The sequence below is a fragment of the Enoplosus armatus genome, chromosome 14, assembly GCF_043641665.1.
Source record: "Enoplosus armatus isolate fEnoArm2 chromosome 14, fEnoArm2.hap1, whole genome shotgun sequence".
In the NCBI taxonomy this organism is placed as follows: Eukaryota; Metazoa; Chordata; class Actinopteri; order Centrarchiformes; family Enoplosidae; genus Enoplosus; species Enoplosus armatus.
In genome coordinates, this window is record NC_092193.1 from 19,505,340 (window position 1) to 19,526,162 (window position 20,823).

Genomic DNA, 20,823 nt, shown 5'->3' on the forward strand with positions numbered 1-20,823 from the left:
ACTCCGGGGTGTGTCAGTACCTCACCCATCAGGGAGGGTCTTTAAAACGGCACTTTTCAGCCTGGTGTTACCATTCAGCCAGTCTTAAATTAAACTTACCTGTCTGCACGCAGGAGTGTAGGCTCTTCCAGACCTGTTGCAGGCATCACACTGCTTTTGAAATTCAAAGGAAAGGAACTGCAATAATGGACAAACTCTGATCTGCTGCGTTCTAGTAAATCAGTTGCATCTTATTCGAGCACCCATGCAGGACTTACATAAACAGGCCAAGCGAGCTACATACATGCGCTGCACATTGGTTTGTGTCTGCTGCCACCTGCTGGAATAATAACCTCTGAAAGTCAAAGTCAAAGTGAATTTCTCTCCCTGCTTGTTTCCATCCAGGGGGGCTGTCTGGAGCCTATCCCAGCATGCACAGAGGGAACACCCTTCACAGATCATCTGTTCATTACAGAGCTAACTCAGCAGCACAGAAGACTCATCATTCACATTCGCACCTTTGGTCAATTAAAATTCTCCAGTCTACCTGACCTGCATGACTTTGGAATGTGCGGGGGGGCGGGGGGGGGGGGTGGGGGGGTCTAATACCACAGAGACTTGCAGAGAAAAGTCTGGGCGGAGGAATCAAACTTCTCGCTGGGAGATTAACACACCGGGGGTGCTCCAGGACACCTCGCCTAACTGATGTAAAGAATTTCAATTTGGCTGAATAGCCTGCTAACGTGATGTATTGCTCGGTCTCTTTGCTGCATGTCTCTCTCCCCTGCCTTTCCTGTCTCTCTCTGCTGTCCTATCACAATTAAACAGAAAACACCCAAAATAATTTCAAAATAAATAAATAAATAAATAAAAATGATTTACTGCATTAATCAAATCAAATGTGAGGGAAGGGATTATATCTGCACGATGCTTTAGAGAATGATCGCGTTAGTTGGATGTTTCCTTCATTATGTTGATATTATATATCTGGGATTATGTAAGATGAATTTGCAGCGTGATGGAAGAAAAACATCTTCTCCATTACGGCGTCTGTATAAAATGACGTCTTTAAACTTACAGTACAGCACAGTGTCATCCAGGCTCATGAAACTTTTGTAAAGTCCCTAAAGAAATCTTGGAAATGGGATGGATGTCATGAGAGTGGAGAAGCTATAATCCTGCTTTGGCAATGTAACACTCACTTACATTGAGGGCACGGCGCTATGTTTTGCGTATGATGCCTGTATGACAGCTCTAATAAGATTATGTAAGTGCTATTGGCTTTCTGCAACGTCTCTGATGAGCGCCCTGTGCGGCCAGAAAACACAACCATGGGTTAGTTAATGTTCTTCAAAAACCCAAAGTATACGTGACTACAGCGTCATTTCCACGTCTTTACTTTGTGACTGTGAGGATTCAGTATTGAGATCATACAGTGACCTCAGCTGGTGGCAGCTGATGATAGCCTGTCCGCCCTGTGTCTGGAAAAAAAATAAAAAGGCTGTTTGTGAATCTGAGTTTGATGATTATAGAACAGAATCCCCGACTGTCTAAAATAACAAAATGTACCCACTATATGCATTTGTCTATTTTAATCCCTGTCTTTTGTTGACATCCATTATATTTCACCATGCTTGAATATAGATTTAACAGCTGCGGTCTCTGAGACTCCAAACAGAAATAATTCAAAGTTTTCTATAGCGGACTTCATGTTGTCACTTAGAAATCATGTTTTTAAGCAGTTCTCATGAAATTAGAGAAAGTCATTAAGCATCAAGCTGATGAAACTGTGCTACGTACAGTATGTTTAATCAACTGCTATAGAGGAACAGTGAAACTGAAAACTACTGATGTAATGAAACCTTTAAACAGCATCAGAAAACTCCCCAAACTTTGTTATCATCTCCATCTAGCTTTAGCCTTTGTATTAGAAAACCTGTCAATCAGTTTGTGAGTGATGGCTGTGTTTCCGTCCTGCGGTCCGTTTACATTTGGATCATGGCCCTTTAAAGCTTTCAGCACTTTCTTTTTCCTTTCCTTCCTGACTAAACGTGTCTGAAAAGACAAACTGGTGTTTCTTGAGGCCTCTGGCGGCTGCAACACTGAACTGTAGTTTGCAGAACTAAATCAGATTTTTCAAACATAGTCGACATTATGACAACACTACTGCCGCTACTACAGATCAGGGGCTGATGTGTGCTCTGCTTTAAGGAACGGGTTGGATACAGTTTTCTGATGAATGTACTTTTTCCCTCATCCACTGAATTTTTTTTGCTCACCACGGGTTGTTGTTTCTTTTCTCTTCTTCTATCCTCAGAAGGCCTTCCAGTCAGTGATCATTCTCTTTCATCCCATGTCCATCATTGTGCTTCGCTCTGAAACCTCTAGCCGCCTCCTGCATTCTTTTTGCCCCCTGGCTTTAGCCATCATGTCAAACAATCACATTCAAGATTTGGTTCCAAGTAACATAAACTGGGGCGTGCTGAGAGACGACCATGTGAGGTGCCCTCAGGCACTTTGCAGCATGATACAGGAAAACTTCTCTCACTGTACTGCCGTGTTTCAGTTTATATCTTAGCCATGAAGCCACCATGAAAAATTTTAATTTAGTATGGACTGAATTTTTTTTTGCTGACACCCACAGCAGATCTTGTATATTACTGACAGTGTGTTTGCCCAAAAACATAATTTTGACTCTTTCGCTTAGAAAAGGTCCATCTATCAGAGGGCCAATAAGGCAACACATTTCTCCTCCGTATGCAAAATAGAGTTTGACTTGGCATCTTTTATCTTTCTCTATTAGCTTGTTAGTTTGTATTCTACTCTGCTTTTCTCCAACTCCAAGCCACAGTAATTGCATTTTCCATATTGGGCTCAATCCCCCATTGATCAGCAGCTTCAAGAGGTCAAGTGACTCTCCTATGAGAGATGTCAGCACAAAAAGAAGGAGAAGACAATATCCCATCCGGTCTCAAGATAACAATTTAATACATTCTACAAACTTATAGGCTCAGTGGGCTTTATAACCCAGCTGTCTCGAATCCTTTTCCTCTGATCACTGTCATCAGTCCCCTGCTGATGCACTGGTGGAAAATATAGACCACAGCTGCTTTTTTGATAGCTGCTGTGAAGGATGGGCAAACAGAGCTGTCAATAAAATTAAGGGCAGAGAAGGAAGAAATCCTGCATGGGTTCTGAGATGAACAAAGTGGAGCAATTGGTCCACAATTAGGGCCACAATAAATCTTTGGAAAGTGGATGCCTATGAGCGTTTCCTCTGAAAGTGGTGAAAAGGGAACACTTATGGATCCTTGGGTGAATTCCAGATGGTCCCCAGAAATAGTAGCAGCCGTTTAGTTTTAATTCCCTAATTAGCGCATATTTATTTATCTATCAGGTTTTATTATTCCAATAATTATCCGGCTATTCATTGACTGCACATTGTACTACCATTCAAACAAAGTAATATGTTCGTGGAACTATGAGTTAACCTGGACGTTGCACAAAACACCTAAATCCAGGTCCATCCTGCATACCATTTGAGGTCCACAGTAAATGATCTCTAGTCATTTCAGTGACCTTCTGACCTCTTCTATCTAGCAACATCATCAGGTTAAAGTCTCCTTTTGGCCAACACTTATCAGGTCCATGATAATTTTGGGGGAAAAAACAGCACATTGTAAACTTTCTCCATGTTTCATGGTTCCCAGAGGATGAATTCTAATGTTTCTGGAGCCCTCTGACAATGCTTCAAGCACCACCATCAGGTCAAAATCTCTCCTTCACCAACACATTGGTCCATAGGGTATCTCAGAAACTAATCGCTAACTAATGGCTCATTTTCCTTGATCTTTATACCCATTTATTTTATAGTCCCCAGAGGATGAGCCCTAGTGTAGACCCTAATCTTTTTCTTGTACCAGTATCAGGTCAAATACTGCAGTTGTAAAATGTGTTGTCTACATTCTTGCCTACAAAATAGTCATGGCCCCCAGAAGATGATTCCTTGTGATTTTGGTGACCTTTCATCAAGCACCAGCACCTTTTATATAGACAAAAAAAATCTAAATGTAACGTGCAGTTGCCATTCAAATTTGCTGAGCATTTATCCACCGGGGAGCATGAATCCTTTCCATTTTGGACACTCCATCGACATTCCTCTTGCACCATCTTCAGGCGAAAATATCACCTTTCCACAGAAGACCGTGTTTGTGTGTGTGTGCCAATTAATATGCACAGTAGTGCTCCCAAGGGGATAAACCATTTTCATTGTAATGTCATTATGGCCTTTCCTATCGTGCCACCTTGAAGACAAAATGTTTGCATTATTACAGGTAAGGCTCTAATAGCAATAGCAGGATCTTTAGTACGGTGTTCCTTCCATCCAACACTATGGCATTGTAGCATGATATGAATATTTCGGCACATAGCTAATGTCTTCCAAATGCTACGACATTGACATGAACTGCCTGATTTGGCATGTATCCATCCACTCTTACAATTAGTTAATGCTCCACCTTCTCTAATGATGACTAGGAGATTACACACACACACACACACACACAAAACAGTGTGAGATAATTAATTTATTTTTACTTTTTGATATTTGCTCCAAGGATATAACTAATTATCTTGGATCACTTCATGAAACATTTCTCTTTTTTGAAAAAATGCAGACAGAAGGTGCAGAGTGAATCATCACTGCAGCAGGGGAATCCTTGAGAAAGGTAATCTTTGAATAACCTTGAAGGGGGGGGGGGTTATTGAGTAGGTAGATTTTGTCTTCTTTTGTTTTGCCTTTTGTTGTCATTGTAAAGACGCATCAATGAATATCTTTTTCACATCTTACCTCCTTCGCTCCTCCATTTCTGCTGAAGTCAAATACTTAGAAAAAAGGGAAAGGACATTTGTCACTTGGCACAAAGCCTAAGAGAACGATTCCTCCTCTGTTTGTTTTGCTGCCTGCCAGTTATTGAAAAGTAATTTGATTTGGAGTCGGCGCACAATTAGTGACTCCGTGTTCGACCCGTGCTTCTACTGCGAAATATCAAAAGGTACAACTGTTTTGAAACGAGCTCTGTCACAGTATGTGGTATCACTGTTTAAACAAGAGATCCTGAAACAGTGATATATCATCTGCCAAAACTACCAATGCTTCTTCTAACATTTCTACTTTGATGCTCACATAAGTGGCAAAGGCTGTGCTGCATATAAATCTTTACCTTAATAAATCATTAATCCTGTCTTAAGTCTAAAACACCCCTGAGAAATATGTTGAGTACACTCCACTTTCGTTGCATATCAACTTGTTTCAAGATAACTTCAGTGAAGTTATTTTGACTTTTCTCACTTGCGTGGCAGATTTGGGAACTTTGTGAAAAGACTCTTTGACCGAATGTAAGCTAACACGACATAAAACACTGGGAAATATGAATAGCATGACAGCTCTGTTATATACTCTCCAGCCCTCTCTCTTTCAGCTTGACCAGTTTGACTACAGTCCTGAAGAAACCCACCATGTCCTCAGCTCTTCCTGAGACACACGCTCGCCTGAAGGGCAGATCGTGGCAGGGGTCTGCAGCACGACTATCCTCAGAAAAACACAACAATCTTTGATCATTTTCACAACAACAAAACTCCTGCAGTTTATATTCCCACCCGGAGATTTCTATCACAACCACTAGATTAGAGTCCATTAGATCAGATCATGGTGTACGACATCAAATAAAGGTTTGAAAGGACGTTCAGAAATAATCCCACAGTGTTTGGTTGTATGAGCCTGTAAACAAAAATCAACATGACAAAGTCAAGTGGAAAAGATTTGTGGTTATAGGAACATCATAAGGATGTGACAATAACTTTAAATTTGTGGAAATTAACACTCAAAGTTTCAACTCCGTGTGTGACATCAAAATTTACAAGCATGATTTTTGTCCGTCTTTACAGACACATTTAAATTGTATTTGTAAGAGGCTGTTGCATCATGATCCTTTTTTTTTTTTTGCAATGTGATTTTCTTAATTAATGTTTCTTTTGTAATTTAGGCAATAAAACCACAGCATTGTAGTTAGACTTAATTAGACCATCAATGCAAAAGACTTTCATATTGCCCTTGCAACATTGTAAATCACATCTTGACAGCACCACATGATGAACCAATATGACAACAGTGTAGTTAAGAAATGTAAGCTGCTTTAGTCATCAGTATAACTCCACTGACAGCACAGATTCTCCACTCGTGATAAAACCATATTTCTTCAGTGCTGCAGTTGGTTGAAAGCCAAACCTTCTTACCACAACAGATCAATAGGCCTACAGATAAATAACTGGGAGAGACGGGGTGTAACGGGATAAAACAAAAAAAAACAAAAAACAGTACACATAATATACCTCACTCACCTGAGGCGGTCGTTGCTGCAGCACCTCTCCCTCCCACAGCTGTGTCTGAGGGTGACGTGCCTGTGTGGAGTCAAGATCAGCTGGGCCTTTCGTGCATGGCACTTCAATCCACTGTGAAAACTTTCCTCAGTACCCACAATGAACTCTCCCACATTGCAGAGGATGCAGCAATTGTTAGTCAGGCTCAATTTCATTTTCGTTTTTACTTGAAAATGTATTTTGGGAGGTTGAGGGGTGTGTAATGGGGGTGCTCGCGATGCACCATGTGCGGGCACTGCACCCCATTGCCCCCCCCCCCCCCCCCCCATTGGCGACAGGCCCAGTTCAGTCTCAGTACTCTCATCAACCTTTTTTCTAGCAGCAGCAGGCAGCTGTTTCAGCAAAAAAGGCTCAGATAAATCCACTGTAGGCTACCTGCCCAACACCAAATGGAAGACAGTAAAAAGTTAGCGAGTAGCAGACGAGCACACGGAGAGTTTAGCAGCTACAGAGCCAAATATTTCCCTCAGGAGTCGGTGGAGACCAACACAGAGCTAAAAGGAGAGTGAATATTGGACTAATAACACGTGAGCCATAACTGCTTTATCAGGTCCTCATGTGTCAGGGCTGTGCGTCTGTCTGCTGGTTTTTCAGCCTCCTTGTGGACAAAAGTCAATGCAGCCTTAATTCAAAGACACCTCTGTCTCATTGTGAGACATACCATCCCATAGAGCTTTGACTGGCCAGTCACTCTTCAGTGACATACTGGCTGTATGCGTTTAAAATAAAGTATCTTAAAGTAGAGAATGAATGAATTGTGAGAAAAATTAGCTACCTAAATAAAAGGAGTAGAATTTAAAAACCTTATATTAGGTTTTTATACATTTTATACAAGTAGTTCTCATATCCGTGAGTTATATTTTAAAGGCAGAAATGAATTAGAAATAGAAGTATCAGTTGGCGCACCTAATTATAATAGAATAATTGTACATAATTGTATATTTGTATAAATAATACCTTTTTACGAATATCTTTAACGGCATAAGTCAAATGTGAATTGAATTAATCACTTTAGAAGTCATTTTTAAAGGCAATCATTAACTTCCTGATTATAATGAACCCCTGAAATAGGGCATGATTATTTGGGTGGTGTGCTCAGTGTTGTAGATGGATTGTGGGGATTTCTAACATCATGATAAAAGAGCCAAATAGTCTAGAAGAGAAACAGTAAGGCTGAAGTAAGGAAAAACATTTCCATTTAAAAAGGCACATAATTCGCAATGCTATGAAACGTTCATGCTGTAAATGATTAACAGTTGCAAATGTAACATTTCTGTGAGAGCCTCAGTCTTAAGTTGTCTGGCGTCAGGAGACACACTGATGCTGCTCAATTGAGTGGAAGAGAGTAAATTGTTTTGGTTTATAATTTACTCACCAAATGAAGTTTTCATTGCTGTGCTAGTTCTGAATGCGGATCCGGGATCCACGGAGAATCGAGCTGCATTAACTATGCCTCATGCCGTTTCAACTGTAAACAACATTGTGTTTTGCCTGATGCAACAAGGGACGTGTTTTGTTACCGGGGATGAGTTCAAACACGCAAAACTATATGCTCTTCTCAGTTTCTCCCAGATTATATTGTGTTGAGTATTACTCTTTTTTTTTTTTTTTTTAAATCTGATGTAGTCATGCTTCCCACCCGGTGCATGCTGGGATGGGCTCCAGCCTCCCTGCCGCAGAGAAGGAACAGATGGGCAAAGACAATTAATGAGTGAATGAAAGAGGACCTGCAGGTACGTCTGACTGGGCTGCTCACTCATTGTTAAGATCCGTAGGTATACAGCTCTTGAATACTTTTGGTTTTAAATGTATCCACCTTTGATCTGACATGTGTTTGGAAAATTGATGTTTTGCTGTTACCCGCAAGAAACGTAATGCACTGCAATCTGTTTGGAGTAGGACAAGACCAGAGGCGCATACACCCATAATGTACATGTGTGCAATATTCGTCCTTGTTAAACAACCACATCTGCAGCAGTCTGTCCTGACCCCACATTCAGGTGCACAAAATGAATGAAATGAAACTTTATATAACTGCAACTTGTTGTATTGCAATATCTGAATGCATATACGTGGGACTGAACTGACAGATGAGGACCACATGCGGGCTTTTTAATACTGCAGGTGTTTCAATAACCCACTGTAAGGTGGACGTGGTAATCACTCTCCTGAGTAGTACTGTGACAACTACTGATCACACACTGTGAGTTCTGTCCTTAAATGCATAAATATTTGCCCACTCTTCCACTTGAGCTATTTGAAAACCATGCTGTTAATCTAAATGGAGTGTGCTTTAACTATGTCACTCTTAAACCCTCGACTAATTCGAGCTATGCAGTTATTAAAAAGGATGCTTGAATACGCTTCACTTTTGAAGCCATTATAACCAGTCTGTCTCTCGCTTTGTTCACTTAAGAACCTCAATTTCCTCTTTTATGCCAATGTCCAGGGAGTAATAATGATGTTGCTCAAACTTAAAGCCTTCAGGGTTCTTCATGGCCTCGACTCAGTTGAAATGTCTCTAGATCAGAGTCTGTATCGCTACCAGGCAGCTGGCCACTGTTGTAAAGACTCCACTAAGGCCTCATAGCCCTCGCAGTTAGCAACTACTTTCACAGTCAGCACTGTACTGACATATTAGTTAAATAAGAGCAGCCAAAGTGTGGCCTGATGGTTGTGATTTCTGGTGGGAGTGTGAATGTACACAACAGATTTCATGCCAATTCGGCCATTAGCTTTCAGAATATGTTGATCACAGACAAAGAAAACAAACACAGATGGACGGAAATGATCAGATAACCTTCTTGGTGGAGTAAAATAGATAGATAGAATAATTTTTTGTATACCCAAGGCTTTTAAGCAAAAAAAAAAGACATATATTGCTGCTTTATCGCTCGTGCAGTGGACACAAGCACTGGTTTCAGTCTGGCCGCTGTGTGGTCAACTGAAGAAGCCTGCTCTCTGTCCCTCACTGGATGCAGCTGAGATAAAGCAAAGAGGACTGCAGATTCACTGAGCACTCTTATTGACTCTCTTCAAGGGGAAGCAGCAAACATTTGCCCAAAAATCGATGGATTTGTCACCAGGCTCCTTTGTTAAAAAAAAATCTTGCAAAAAGGGGCCTCAGAAGTTGCCACATCTGGTGACACAGGTGGTAATTTGGAAACACTGGGGTGGTTTCAAGTGTTGTCTGTTGCACATGTGACTTTGAGCAATGTTGTTGCTGCTATAGGTACATATATCTAGGGTGTATATATATATACATATATATATATATATGTATATATATATATATAAGGGTATGTGACCTGGTTCTTTTATAATGCTTTTTAAACCATGACACCCCTTCTTAGTGATTTGCATATCTGTTGTGAGAATTGATTTGAACAAACTGATGTAAAGCTGTGTCATATATTTGGATTAACATTGATTTTAAGTGAAATAATACAGAGAAAAGGCTGCATAGCTTATCGTAATGTATATAGATTTCAATGTGTATTGCTTGTTTCTTTTGTCTTGACATATTTTAAAACATGACATAACAATGTAGATCATTTAAATGTTCCTTCATTTTTTATGTGGTGAACCGTTATTAATTGGGAATGTCAGAGGTTATATACCGACCAATCACACGTGACCACAACCTACTATATTTCCTGCCTACCATAAACAGCTTTGGTTCTCATTCCTTCTGCATACTCCAACGCTCAACACTGATCCTTGCTGCTACACCTCTTTACACTTCCGCCATCTCTCCTGCCTCCTCCTGCATTAGCATTTAGATTTGTGCGATTTCTGGATGTTTCTCTCTGTGGGTTCGTCTTCCTTCAAATGCTTTGTATCTAAGGCTGCGCTGGAGGGTCTGCGCGCTCAGAGACCGTCTGTGTCAAACCTTCTTAAAAATTTGTGTCTGGAGCATTTCAGGGGCAGAGCCACACCACCACACTCAAAATGATTTCCTTGCTTTAAATGGTTAAAACCTTGATGTGAGTGTCTTGACTGAAAATTATTCAAGCGAAGGTCTCGTCCCCCCACCCCCTCCCGGCCCGCCCCATTCTGGCATGGTGTCAAATCCTGCCCGTTATGAGACATCTAAGACCTCAAAGATGTCTGGGAAAGGACAGTGAAGCCCTTTAGGCATCATGTCCAATCAATACTCTTTTCAGCTTTTTGGTGTGTGACATTAACAGATCAGTGGAGCCATGAAATAGAAAGCCGGAGAGTTCAGCTCATGCTGTTATCCACTCTCCGGTCTTATAAGTGATCTTCCGTGTTACTTCCAATCATTCACTGACTATATATATATATATATATATATATATATATATATATATATATATTTATTTATTTTTTTTTTTTTTTTTAAAGACAGAAATCAGACAAAATAAAGCCTTGTAACAGCAGGAACCCTGACAAAGCAGAGTGTGTAGCCTCTGGTGGAGTGCAGCACATGCAGGCAGTCAAGCTGTCTCCACGTCGCCAGCTGTTTCACACTCCCTCTTAATCTGTATGCAGGCTCATTTAGCAACTGGCTGCTGTGGATTTGGTTTTCTCTTGCAGAGCCATTGCTGTGAAGGTCAACTAAAATTTATGCTCCTGGGAAGCCCCAAAAATAGACGGGAGTCCAACCCCAAAGTACATTTGTGAAAATGCTGGTGTGATAGCAGTGGTGGAAAGGAACAAAGTACAATTATTCATGTACTGTACATAAGTACAATTTTCAACTACTTGTACTTTGAGTATTTCAGTATGCCTGACATGCACTTCTGAGAGTATACTGGCACCCTTAGGAGTTCCATTACAGACACCTTCCCCTCGTAAACCCGTTAGATGGTTTAATTTAAATAACTGTTTGAGGCTGAAGGAGGTAAAATTATCCCCAAAAAACAACGATTAGAGAAAAACAAAAAAAACACCCTCAGATTTAGCTTGTGACCCTTTGGAGGGGGCGTGACCAGTGTTGCCAGCCAGGGAGGTTTTCCCCACATTTTGGCTACAATGTAAAATCTATATTACACTCTTCTTCTTCAATTAGTATATATCTATCATGGAGATTGACAAGGCAATGAGTTTAATAGGCTCGACTCACAGTGACTGATATGACCAAATGACATTTCAGTTCATTTCGACTAAGCTGAAACCTTTTTTTCCCCCTTTCATAGTCTTTTTATCTATACTAGAAGAGAAGACCAGAGGCACGTCTGAGGACTTATTTTCAGCCAGAATATATATTTGTGCATATGTATGAATAAAAATGGGGCTTCTTGCTTCTGTATATTTGTTCATTTATTTATTTATACATATGGGATAGCGCATATTGATCAACATTGACGTTAACCACATCAATGTAAATATGCCGGGGTTACCTCGACAGCTAATTTGCACAAGTAGTCCCGACACAACTAAAAGTGGCAAATGATAAAAAGCATTTTCTACGTAATGAAATTACAATGAAAATGAGAGAGATGAATGCTGTATGTTGTGCACTTCCTTATTCACGTAGGTAGAGCACACCAGAGGGATGCTACTTTCAGAGATGATAATTCATAATGTATGATAATTAGGTGGGTTTGAGGCACAAATTGGGCCACTTGATTTCAATTAAATCTGAAAGATCCCATATCACGTCATAAAAGCAGGTAACATGAGGAGAAGCGGGTCACATAAAGGATATGAACCTCTGCTAGGCTGTGTGTGTGTGTGTGTGTGTGTGTGTGTGTGTGTGTGTGTGTGTGTGTGTGTGTGTGTGTGTGTGTGCGCACACTCTCAGCAGTCTCCACAGATAATGCTCCCCTATCTCTAGTCAATTTAGCGCCACCATGCCTTGGTCTGGGTACACTGACGGCTGCCTCAGGGGAAATAAGGATACGGCTCTCAGGTCCAGCGTATGGGATGTATGCCACTGGACTACATAAAGGTACATAAAGTAGCTAAAACTAGCTCCACCTCAACCAGCTATAACAGCAAAATATTACAATCTAAAAATGTCACATATGATAACATATCAGTCACAGGAACCATTTTATCTGCAGAACACAATGCTTTTGATACTTTAAGTACATTTTGTTGATAATACTTTTGTATTTTAGAGTCACTGCCATCCGGATTGATCTATGCCAACTTGCAGTACAGAATATGTCAATATACAACAACAGTCTTCTGCTTACATGGAATATGAACTTCCATAGCTGGGGTAGATGTTTACTGTGTTCAACCAGGTGAGGGCAGTGTATCACAGCTCTGCTGCACAGCCTGAGAGCTGTGTGTTACTCTAGCACATTCCGTACACTGAGGAGAAACACAGCCTGTGGTCAATATTGGGAATGGATCGAAAGCCTGCTTTGAAGAATCATCTTGAGTTATTACTGACATCAGAAAGAACAGTGAGACGGCGGGTGCTAACACTCTCATATCTGCTGGCTGTTATGGACTGGATGTGGTTGCCAGTGTATTACACTGTCAGCCCTCCTCTTCTTCTCTGCCTCTCTATGTGTCTCTGTGATATGTGGATTGTCTCACTTCCTCTATGCACAGATGTTGTGTTGTCTTGTGTAGCTGTTGCCTGCCAAATGGCTACCAAATACCTTGCAGAAGAAGGAGCACAAACAGATTTTCAGCAAATGAGTTTCCTTTTTTTCAATTGCATGCATGCTTTGTCTGCTTTAAACACATTGCTGCTTGAGTAGTGGCGCCTTTGTAAAAATCTGTTATTCCAGGAAGCAGATTCATGCACATACAGTGCCTAGACAGACAAGTAATTGAGGGCATATTGAGCATCTCGACTCTTGTCTATGAGATGCTGCATTGATGAATAAATAATGGAATGTCCTTTCAAGTGCATCTTTGAACAGTGCTGAAGTTTTTAACCCGATGAAACCTGGAGACAGCTCCAGTCCCTCAGACTATAAACCTCTTATTCTAGCTGTCTTGGCTCAGCGCCTTTCTCCACCAGCCCCCCCCCCCCCCCCCCGGCATAATGCCCCCCACTGGGTCTTCTTTCATCAGAGTGAAGTATCAGTGAGACGCAGACACAAAGGTCTCTCGCACACATGCGCAAACTTACACAGAAGCATGCATGCATATAATGTAGCAGACACTGCACTTTTGTATGGCTTTGAGGGCCAATTTTGGAAAAGATACTGGGAGACAGCTGCACCCTCTGCAACCCATTCATTTGAGTCTTCATGAGCACATTTGTCATATTAGGAAGTGATGTGCGGGACTAGAAGGGTTAAAAATTCTGGTCTAATTTTGGCTGCATCTATGAAAAACAGCTGAACTGTGTTGCATAAGCGGTGACATTGACAAGTAGCAGCCATTCAGATGAGTGGGTGAATCATATATCATTGTTACTTACAGCTTGAGCTTCAACCTGGCCTCCCAATGCTCCATCCCAAATCCTATCACAGCCGTGAGCAGTGATCTCGCAAAGTCCCAAGAGAAAGGCACTGAATGAAACTGTTTGATATATGGCTATATTCCCTCAATGTCCTCACATCATTACAGAAATATTGCCTTGAAAACACATTCATCAAAAGCATCAAAATCAACTTCCTGCTCTGACATAATAAAACCATTACTTTTCTGTGAAGACCTCCGGTTTAAACATTCTTCATATGAATAATTACTTATTTTCTGTCCAAAAAAGGCAGACACAGGGGAGTAATACAGAATCTAGGTGAATGCTTTGACGCATGAAAGCCTTTCTAATGATCTGCCCCTGGATATTTTTTGAAAATGTTGATTGTGTTTTTGGGGATTTTTCTCATTCAGACAATACATGCTTACCTTTCTGTTCTTATGGCAGAAGGATTTGTGGCCACCATGACCAGATTTTCATCAGTAGTTCCGAAGGAAATTAAAAAGTCAGGTGATCTTGGCTCCTTTACAGAACTTGGTAAAAGAGCTTTATATATGCTGCTCCCTGGGGTATTTTAAAATCTTGATGCGTTAACCTAATTGAGTCTCATTATATTTTTTAAATCTGTTTTATTTATTTTTATGGTTTTAGACAGCGCTTGGGTTGTTTTAAGGTGTAATTTAGGTTGCTTCTTGGATGAAAACCTTTTGAATGATTGTATTGGAAATTGTATTCATTATTTTGTCATTGCATTTCTGTTCATTTCTGATTTTGTTGCATTTGCCCTTTTGTCTGAACTTTGTTGTTAATGCTGCCAATTCAATTAGGATTTCAAGGTTAAATAAAGGTTAAACAAAATAAAAAAATAAGGAATGTTCATTATTACCTAGATAAGTAAGTCACTAAATAATAAATAATCATATGGATACTTTAAGTAAAATGTATTACAAAACCAATAAAATATGAAATTATTTAATCAAATGTAAAAACGAATTATGATGAAATCTTGTATCACTATTCTTATTTCCATATCAACCATGTTATATGTTGTAATTAACTTTTATTTCTCTTATTCAAAGGCATGTTTTATGTTTTATTGGAGTTGTCATCGGTGACCGCCCCCCTCACCTTTCAGCCAATCACATTTTCCCTGAGACTCTACGGGCTAACCAACTCCCAGTGAAGTGCCATTAGCTAGTTTTGTTTGATTACAACAACCAAAGAGAAAGACTGAATGTGTCTGAAATCATTCTCAAGTAGGGAGTAATTACTTATTGAACGAGGGAGTAGTTTTGGATAGCCCCCTGAGTGTTTTTTCTCTTTACAGTTGTGTGTCTTTCTCTGAGAATGTCGTTCAAATCGCAACATTGCAGGTAACACTGAATTTACCAACTAGCTAGCTGTTGCTGCTAACACTGGGTAGGTATCATGTGTATCTTTGTCAAGCTAAATAAAAGGAGAGGGTAGTTATTGTGCTGTAACTGTATACTGTATTTAGTTACAGCCTGTTAGCTCAGAATTAGCCTACTTCACCGTTGCTGTTGCTCTAGCAAGAGCTAGCTAGCCGGCTACAATTTGGCGCAGGGTGGTGAGCCTGTTTAGAGATTGGCTGACTCCACTGTCCACTGCCAGAAAGTACCATTAGCAAAAATGCTGTTGTGAAATAAAGAAAAACTTTTGAAAAAGGCACTTTGAAATAAAAATGAATGACTTTTCATAATGAATTGAGTTTTAATCATTTTAATTCATTAATTTACATTTTTAAAACGAATTGGTTCATTTAAATGTTTCGTTTTTTAATATATGGTTATTTATTGAATCGTGTCTCCTACAGTCGATCTCATTAGGAGACATCTTCAGGGGTAATAGTTCTTGCAGCTGAACCCCTGTCGTGATTGATTATTTATTGATTGATTCAGTCTTTTTGAGACATTCTGTGGTGTTCTGTGGATTTACAAACTGGATCTTTGTGAGCTTCATTGCTGCCACTGGTAAACAGTATGTGTTTATTGTTTATCTATCTCAGATCCCTTCGCTGCTGGCCAGTCCGCATGGCGTCGTCAAGAACTAATTTAAAACACTGACCAGTATCAATGAAACGGTGTCTCTGCGCTGTGTAAGTATCGCCTGTCCTATTTTGTATCCATGCTGAGCCAGACAAATGACAAGTCGATCTGGACCCCTCATCCCTTTGCATTCAGTTCAATACTGAATGATCTTACCAGAAGGGACCCCTCTCTTTTTGGGGCCCTCTGAATGGAAGACCCTGTCATGAGAACGCTACTTCCAAGCAAATATGGTGGATTTAACAATAATCTATTGGATTTTAAGCAAAATTATGAAAATACAATGGCACAGCCTCAAGCCCTTACACCCCCCCCCCTCCCTCTCTCTCTCTCTCTCTCTCTCTCATGTGCTTGAGTGCTGAAGTCTGAGACGCTCCTCGGGTTTCTGCCAGTGCGCACCACGGCATCGCTTCACATCACACTGTGCGGACTGTTGCTGCGCCCGGAGCACCTGCAGGCGCGGAGGGGGGAAGAAGGAGAAAAAAAAGAAAAAAGGGCGAAGGAAAAGTGCGCTGAGGGGGACACGAGAGAGCGGAGGAAGAAGCAGGGGCCAGACAGGCGGGAGGAGCGCACCATGGCCTCAAAGGAGACCACAACGGCGGGGTTTGTCAACGTCAGCAGAGAAATCACAGGTGAGCTCGAACAGGAGTTTTTGTTTTTTTGTCCCCCGGGGAAGTGTGTGTTGAAGCTCTCGCTGAGGAGGAGGACGTGTGTTTTCGGACGCGCAGCGTTAGTTTGTCCCCACTCGGCTGCTCTTTAAATGTCGGCTTTCCAGTGAGTGTGATTTGAAAAAGAGTTGTCATCGCAGGCAAGCACGTGGAGGAAAAAATGTCTCCCACGGCAAAAACCAGAGTTAATGGCTGTTGAAGCTCGTGAGGATTGTAAAATCCCATCGATCTCGGAAGCGCGAGCGTTCACTTTTCGGATTGATTTCGCCATAAAGATCTGCCGCGGAATTTATCGCGCGCAGGGGTCCCGTAGTGCTGTCAGAGTTGGTTTTTAAGTGTTGCTGCGCGCGTGTTTGGCGTCGTGGCTTTGATCGTGCATTCATTAGGAGTTTTCATCTCTTTCTTCCTCGCGCGTGGGAGTTATTGTGCGACTGGGAGCGCTTTTGCGTGCTGCAGGCAGCATGGGTTCAGCTGCACACAGGCTGAGCCTCTCTGTGATGGGGAGATTGGACAGTAGGCTACAGCATACACAGACAGACACACACACACACACACACAACATGTTTGGATAATAAGGCGTTAAAGAAGGGGTGTCTCTCCCTGCTAATTATCCTGGCGCGGGGGTTAAATCCCGCTGTTTACCAGCTCAACCTGGTCAAGCTCCGTCTGTCTGGCCTGGTGATAAGAGTCAGGCGGCATTAGGCCATTAACACACCTGCCAGTGGAGGACAAGATCGGGAGGGGAGGGGGAGATGGAGGTTCATGAGGGGGTGGTGAGTGAGCGAGCAGATCCATCAAAGTGTCAAAAAAAGGCAGTGGGGACATGAGAGGGAATTGAAGGAGAAAAGGTGGGACTGACCCCTCCCGCCCCTCTTCACCCCCTTTGGGAGCAGATGCCGAGGTCACACCAGCAGGCCTTGAGGGGTGAGGAGGCGGGGGACGCACAGACTGTGTTAAAAGGTTTAAGCGATTGGGTCTTACCCAGCTTAATGTCAATAACTCTCTGTTTGTCTTCGGCTGATCCCTCCTTCGATCTGCCGGTGTGAACCCCCCCATCGCATCCCTGCCTCGTCCTTTCCGCATCTGCTGCTGCTCACTCAAGTGTGAGAGCCAACTTCATGGTTGTCGCTGAACATGGAAAGTGAGAATATTGAGTGTGTGGTAGTGAGAGAGTTGGGTGATTGTGACACAATGGAGCCACAGCATGCCGTGCTGTATCTCCATCTGGTGGGCTCGTATTTAGCATGGGTGGCCCCGCTTAAAATGTGAATATCACGCAGCTTGCGGGCATATGCGTGTGTTTGCAGTCTGAGGACGTGGGTTGACATTGTGTTTGTGAATAACCCGTTATGTCGGTTGTTGTGGAGGAGATGTAGATGGAGGAGGCCTCTGATGATGGTTCAGTGAGCTTCAGCAAGGTTGTGTGGCGTGGTGGAGTAGAGGCCCCTACAGATTGCAGCTCTGAATCTTGTGGTCGGTTCCATTGAGATGAGCTGGGCTGCTTCCTTCTTTCTCTGAGGCTAAAAATAGCCCAGTTATGAGTCCTCTTCAGCTCGAGGTTGTGTGTGTATATGCGTGCGTGCGTGCGTGTGTGTCTGTGTGTGTGTCTGCCTGTCCTCATGTTTGTGTCTTTGTAGCTGTCTACTTGTCTCCGTGACTGTTCACCCCTGTGTGGCTGTCTTTAAAGGAGTAATCCACCAGTCTATCCCTAAGCTGAAAAGCAAAGACAAGACACGATGACAGCATCATCGGCATCAACATGGTGGTTTCACTGGGATATGGGCACATTTTCTGATACACAGCTGCATTAAAATACTGTAGAACAACAGAAGCTCTCAGATGCCAGAGTCACTGATTCGTTTCCATAAGACCAAAAAGTGTCACCTGCTGGTGTCCTAAATCCAAGTCTTAATACTCTCATGTCCAGCTTACTTCACTATCAATTGTCACTGTGTACAGGTGGGGGACAAATTAAAAGAAAACCCAACATAAAGTGTCTTTTGGGAAGGTTTTTGGCCACCACAGTCCTGCAGAACAGCTTCAGTGCTCCTTGGCATAGCTTGTTTAAAAAGAGTACTCCACTGATTTAGCATGAGCACACTTCTTTCTAACTCCACATCCCCTGATTTTATTTTTCATTTTAAACTTGTGGTCTTCAGACCCAACCGAGTGACATCACTTGAGGCAATTTGTCAGACTTCACACAGCTCCCTTTGGAGATGCAAAAGGCTTCCTACAACTGTTGTTCACATATGCAGTGGTACTCCCCAAGATCTGTTAACAGACTTTGATGTGTAAAATCAGCAGAGTTCCCCTTTAAGTGTTTGGAAGTCTACTAGAGTGATGAATATTGTTTTTGGTATTCAAAATAGTCTCAGCTCAGAGGCCACTAACAAGTACTTTCATTAATCCCCTGATTATTTTCTTGATTAATGGTTTGTTTTTTAAAATGTTAGGAATTTCCTGATCCCTGATAAATTATGTCATCAAGTTCCTTCAACTCATACAAGGCTATGAGAAGCAGCAAATATTTATTTGTGACAGGCTGGTGTGAGGGAGTTTTTGGCATTTTTGCTTAAAAAATTACTTAAATGATTAATCAGTCATCAAAATAGTTGCCTATTGATTTGCTGTTGATCGACTAAACGATGACTTGACAAATTCATTTAAGCCACCAAATTTTGCTAATTAGGGCCTGAGCAGGAAACGTGCTGTTGAAATGTTGAAATGCAAGGAATTCTTATTATTGTAATTCTTCATCCCCCCCAATGAATTGCAGTTTTGAGGGGCTAAACATGCTCGAAAAGTCATTAGTGTGTGTTCTCTAGCACCACGTAACTTGACTGTACATTGTCCAATATGCATCAATCTTGACATGTTTGATAAGAGTCCCGGTCTGTGGATTTCTCCATGAATGTATTGAGTATTAGTCATAGTGTCACCTTTGGTTGACGTTTGATTTACATGAAATTTATATTGTGTGGTCTGCACTTGTTGTACAGCAACATCTGTTGATGTGTCAACACTGTCATCATGGCTGAGGCATGGCTCCATGCTAAACAGGAAGTGGGAATAACTCAGCAATGTTTCCACTGATCAGCCTCAAATTTCATATGGTTATTGATGGACCACCCACGGTCACACCTATGTGACATTCATGAATCACAAGCCTTGTGTGACAATCATCATTCTATTTACATGACATTTGCATGGTGTGGTCTTCTCTTGGTGTACAGGAAAATAACATGCATCCATATTAGTGCGTGTTCTCTAGCGCCACACAGTGGACACAGGAAGTGACATTCATCTCCTTTTGTGGAATGTCCAATATTCATGAAAAATTCACATCACCTTTACACCTAGAGGAATGACCCAATCGGATCCATGCCGTGAGGTATAAAGGGGAACAAAGAGCCCTGGTGGAACAGAATTTGGTATCACTTAATATCCTGAGTTAAGGTATCAGAATTGGTATCGGTATCCCTCCCAAATGTTTCTCCACCCACTTCTTCAGGTTTTTCCTTTCATTTGTCACCCAGTTGTAGATTTGAATTTATTGATTTCCCCCTTAAAAGCTTTTTACAGTGTTTCTGATTGCTTCTCAGGGCAGCACTTTCCTTTCTGTTATGTCTTTACATTATGTAATTAGCTCTCCTGTTTTACCCTTGTTTTCTCTGCTCTTCTCTCCAGAGAGCATCAGGAAGGTGCTGGACAAGCAGGCCATTAAGTTTGTGCGAGCCATCAAGCAGGACACCAGGAGTGGCAAAACAGAGGACAGGATTCTGGTGAGAGACAGCAACACCCTCACCCCCAACCCCCCCCCTGCTGTCGCAGTAGGTCACCTGACAGAGATATTCTTTGTTAAAGTGAAAGCATCTTTAGGCAAGGCGTTGAATATGGAACAGAGTGGCACTCACTCCTCACAGACAAAATGGAAATCAATGGAAGTCAATTGCAACAAATTGAAAGCGCCATAAGAAGTACCAGATTACGCTTCCTGAGACACACAACAGACGTGTTGAAAATCAGGCTTAAGACAGATGCTGCCTAAGCAGAGCAAAGTGGACACCATGCCATGGCCTACTGAGTCCATCCTCAGAGTTTATTAGATGTGGCAGGATGGCCTTAATGCCACAGGCAAGAGTTTCGTGTGTGTAAGCCTGACATGGTGTACATACAGGGCCATCACTTATTCTTTTTTTTTTCCTGAAGAAGGAGTGTATGCCAGAGGGTTCGTGGGCAGCCTGCGATGTGTCCAAGGAGCTTGTGCGAGCCAAGGCCACCTCCTTTTTTTATTTAGAAATTGCCAACT

The 20,823-nt window shown here is 41.8% G+C and overlaps 1 protein-coding gene across 1 annotated transcript in view; it reads left to right on the forward strand.

Moving 5' to 3' along the window:
- Positions 1–16,417: 16,417 nt before the first annotated feature.
- Positions 16,418–20,823, forward strand: part of carmil3 (capping protein regulator and myosin 1 linker 3) — a 72,848-nt gene continuing 68,442 nt past the window's right edge. Inside the window, exons 1-2 of the mRNA XM_070918947.1 lie at positions 16,418–16,475; positions 20,202–20,296. Coding sequence (XP_070775048.1) covers positions 16,418–16,475; positions 20,202–20,296 — 153 coding nt within the window. The remainder of the gene's footprint in view (positions 16,476–20,201; positions 20,297–20,823) is intronic.